This window comes from Cyrtonyx montezumae, unplaced genomic scaffold (assembly GCF_038088225.1).
Source record: "Cyrtonyx montezumae isolate F1298 unplaced genomic scaffold, pur_monq_1.0 scaffold_67, whole genome shotgun sequence".
NCBI lineage: Eukaryota > Metazoa > Chordata > Aves > Galliformes > Odontophoridae > Cyrtonyx > Cyrtonyx montezumae.
This window is the reverse complement of record NW_027072075.1, coordinates 344,918-348,731: the sequence shown is the minus strand read 5'-3', so window position 1 is coordinate 348,731 and position 3,814 is coordinate 344,918. Positions and strand designations below refer to the sequence as shown.

General features: G+C 49.8%; 1 protein-coding gene across 1 annotated transcript; it reads left to right on the top strand.

Moving 5' to 3' along the window:
* The first annotated feature begins 1,214 nt into the window (after positions 1-1,214).
* Positions 1,215-3,467, top strand: LOC136057479 (uncharacterized). Its single transcript, XM_065750203.1, has 3 exons — positions 1,215-1,456; positions 1,830-2,028; positions 2,994-3,467. The coding sequence occupies exons 2-3, from the start codon at positions 1,865-1,867 to the stop codon at positions 3,442-3,444; spliced, it is 615 nt and encodes a 204-aa protein (XP_065606275.1). The 5' UTR covers positions 1,215-1,456; positions 1,830-1,864; the 3' UTR covers positions 3,445-3,467.
* The last annotated feature ends 347 nt before the right edge of the window (positions 3,468-3,814 follow it).

Sequence of the window (3,814 nt, the reverse complement as noted above, 5' to 3'; positions counted from 1 at the left end):
GAAAAGCAGAAAATCAATGCAAGAATCATGCAGTTGTCAGCTTAAGGTGTTGCACAGGGGGTGTGTGCTCATTTCAGGATGCTTTGTTTTATGTTAAAGGCTCTGCCATAAACAGGTCGGTTGTGCATTAGCACACAGCAGGGCAGCAGGGCCACTCTGTGTACTTGGGATCCTGCACAAGGTCAGATCCCTCCTCTCTGCAAACTGTGATTCTGCTGCATGATATGGCTGATATAGGAAATAAAAAAGGAAAAAAAAAAGTTTTGGGGCAAAAGCATGAATAACAAGTTATAAGAAGTGAACTGAAGGTATTAAGAAGCAAACACTGCTCCCTGTACCCCCTTTTCCAGGAAGGACTTTGGTCCTAGATCAGAGCTGTACCTTTTTCTCTTCCACAAAGACCCCCCAAACCCTTGGCCAGGGGTTGTCTCTGAGCTACAGCAAGGCAGCAGGACACATTCTGTGCATCCCATGTCCCCTTGTCAGGCTGATGGTGCCATCCTGTGGATACAGCTTCTTTCAATAACACTGTGCCATCCTGCTGCATTAAAGGGTCAGTTGCCAGTTTGGCACTGGTCTGGTCACATCCAGGTGGGCTCACATAGAGGGAAGGAGTTTGTTCACACTCAGAGGGAACTCTCGTGGCTGCATTAGTGAGTAGTGCTGGTTACTGAAGCATCAGATTGCAGATTCTTCTCTATGGTGATAAATACACTGTCTGCAGAGCACGTGTGAGCATCAGTGATGTGAACAATACAGCCAGCTGAAAACATGCTAAATCATGGAATAACCCCATAGGGATTTCTAAGTTACCCAGGGAAGCATTTGGTACTACTGAGTATGTGAATCTCACGCAAGAGGTGTCCCTGCGGGGGAAGAGAGGTTCAGCTCATCGACTGGTCCCAGCAGCATCCTCCTGAGTGGTCTGTGGTGGTATCTTCCCCAAAACTCTGTCTCTTTTAAGCTGTCTGTATTATTTTCTGACTTCCAGGTGGAGCTTGAGTCAAAAAACACGTGTGTTTTTTTTTTAAAGTTTACTTGTTGAACATGTTTTTGACAGAAATGTGGAAAACTGACAGCTCAGGGCAACAACTCCGAACTTATCAGTCCTGTGGCACCACAACATTCACATCCGTGCAGTGTTATCACAGCACTTGGCTGTGATGTTCCCACTCTGCTCTACTATCCACCTCTCTGCCGCTAATCTAAGGTTTGCAGGTCCTATGTTGCTTAGGGAACTATCAAGGAACTGAAGAGCCACTGCATTCCACCCGAGAGGTTTCCTTCTCTCAAAGAATGGACATTCCAGTAGGTCATCTTCTGTGAAAATTCAATATAATCCACCCAGAGTCAGCACTCACTGAAGCATCATAATATTTAGTAGCAATTGCAGAGCTCCCATGAAGTTATGAGGATTAGAGCTCATGGGGCTCTCGGTCTGCTCACTGTTTGTGGGGTAAGATAAACAGCTGATACATCATACTATGTGGCAGGGCAGCATTATGTCCTGATGCTTGGGGCAGCAGGGGAAACAATGTCAGGATGTGGGAGCACTCCTTGTTCTCTGAGCATCAGCAAAACCTCAGCCCTGGAACTGTGGGCAGATGGATCCTTCCAGAGCCAGAGCTGGGGAAGAAGCAAGAGAACACAGCCCTCTGCTCCGCTCCACCCAGGAATTCCTCGTGCAAGAGCTGCACTTCATGAGACCTGCAGAGCCCTACAGGATGTGGGGGAGGAGCACCGCATGCCCTGCTCTGAGCTCCCATACCGGTAGTTGGCCTTACCCACCCCTTTTTGCTATTTTATGCACCACTGCACCACTTTTGCAGCTTCACAGCATTGCTCCCAGGACAGAAGGGAGAAGATGCCACTCAAGGAGAAAGAAAAGGAGAAGCCTCGCAATGACAGCTATCACCCCAAACGACAGGGTGAGAGCGTGGAGAGCCTGATGAGGAACATCAACGTGTGTCGCAGCGTGGGCCTGGAGATCATCAACAGGACCAAGACAGTGACACTGAGGAACTTCAGGTGGGTACCCCCCACTCCCCTGCTGCTTTCTGTCATCTCTGAAGTGCCCTTGGTGTTAGAAAACCAATGGAGAGAGGCTCAGTGCCAATTGCCACAGCGATTCCCTGCACGTCCCTCCAGCTCGTGGTGGACCTTCCTCTGTTTGCACTGTACTGCTGCACACAGTTCCCGCAATTCCTTCCTTGTCCTCACCCTTTCCCAGTTCTTTCCTTTCCTTATCTTTAGTTTTTCCTTATTCCTTTGGAGGCCTTGCTCAGATGATCGGATGTCCTCAGGGTGAGCTCTCATCCCTTCCAGCTTGGAGAGCCAGTCATGAGCACACATTTAAACCATGCAAGCATTACTGCTCCTTTTCCTAACCCCCTCTCCCCCTCATCAGATACCTATACCATTGCTGAGAATCCCTCTTCTCCTGGATCGAAGGTTCCAGCTCTCCCAATGGGACAGGTTCTCCTGTTCCTTCACTGTCTGTGGACCTCTATAGAATTATTCACGTGTCTGCCTTGTACTGGGGGCAAGAACTGGGCACAGCACCAAGGACACACTGCTGGTCTGTCCTTTTCTGACACCTGCTTCCAGCTGGGTGCCCCCAGCACATCCCTGTTCTGGGGTTATTCCTCCCCAGCTGCAGAACCTCCACTTCTCCTCCTAGGACTGCATGAGGTTCCCATCAGCCAAACAGGTCTTCTTATTTATAGCAGTAGAAGACGCACAGACGGCACAGCTTGGGTCCATCAAGGCTGGGTAAAGAGGCTTGGGAGGGACACTGAGCTCCCTGCTGTCATGCTTGCTCTGGTGATGCTGGGAGTGGTAATTCTGGCTGTGGTGATGCTTGGCATTGGCAACACTTGCACTGATGTTGCTTGCTCGTTAGAGACCCATTCAGCACCTCTGCAAATGAACTCTCCTTGTGCCTCCATCCACTGGGCTCCAGCTGCCCTTCCTCACCACCCCTCATCCTACAGGAGTTATTGCTTCAGTGGTAAGAACGTGGACCCTCCGCCCTTTGACATTGGCCCAGACTCCAGGGGAACGTGTACCTTTGCAAAAACTCCCTACAGCCTGCGAGGGAGTGTGGGGATTGTGGTCTGCAAGGCTGACACTTTCTTGTTGGGAATCACATTCTCCAACCCCTTGGACTACATCCTTTACAAGATTGAGTTTGCCTTGGAGCTCTTCTCAGTGGAAAACCACCTGGGAAATCTCAGTGAAGTCTTGTCCAGAATGTTGAAGAACAAACCACACTGCGGCTCCTCGCTCTTTCAGCGAGCCGTGCTTGGGTATGAACATGAAACCCTGGAGGTCTCCAAGGGGAACATTCGTGTGCAAGCCAAGATGTCTAACAACCAGAAAGCCATCCTGAAAGTCCAGGTTGAAGAAATGGATCCACCACCACCCTACCACCAAGACATGTGAGGGAAGATGGGCACCGCTGCTGCCAAGAGCCCATGAGTGATATTCAGCAAGGATGCAGCAAGGCTCCTCCAGAGGTGGTGGACGGTGATGATGGATCCCATGGGATACAGAGCCACCACCTTGCTGGCTTTGCCATAGAGTTAACAGTGCTCTCCAGCTTGCAAACTAGCTCACGATTTCACATAACCAATAAATATGTTCTTACCCTCACAAGTTGCATATATTCTTGCAGAAAGGCTTGGTGTATGGAGAAAGACTCCGACACTGTCACTGTGTTCCTCCCTTTCTGGTGTCCTGGCTCTTCTTGGGATGACTTAGATCAGCATAAATGCTGATGGAGAGCAGCTCCAGGGGGAGGTGGAATTTAAAG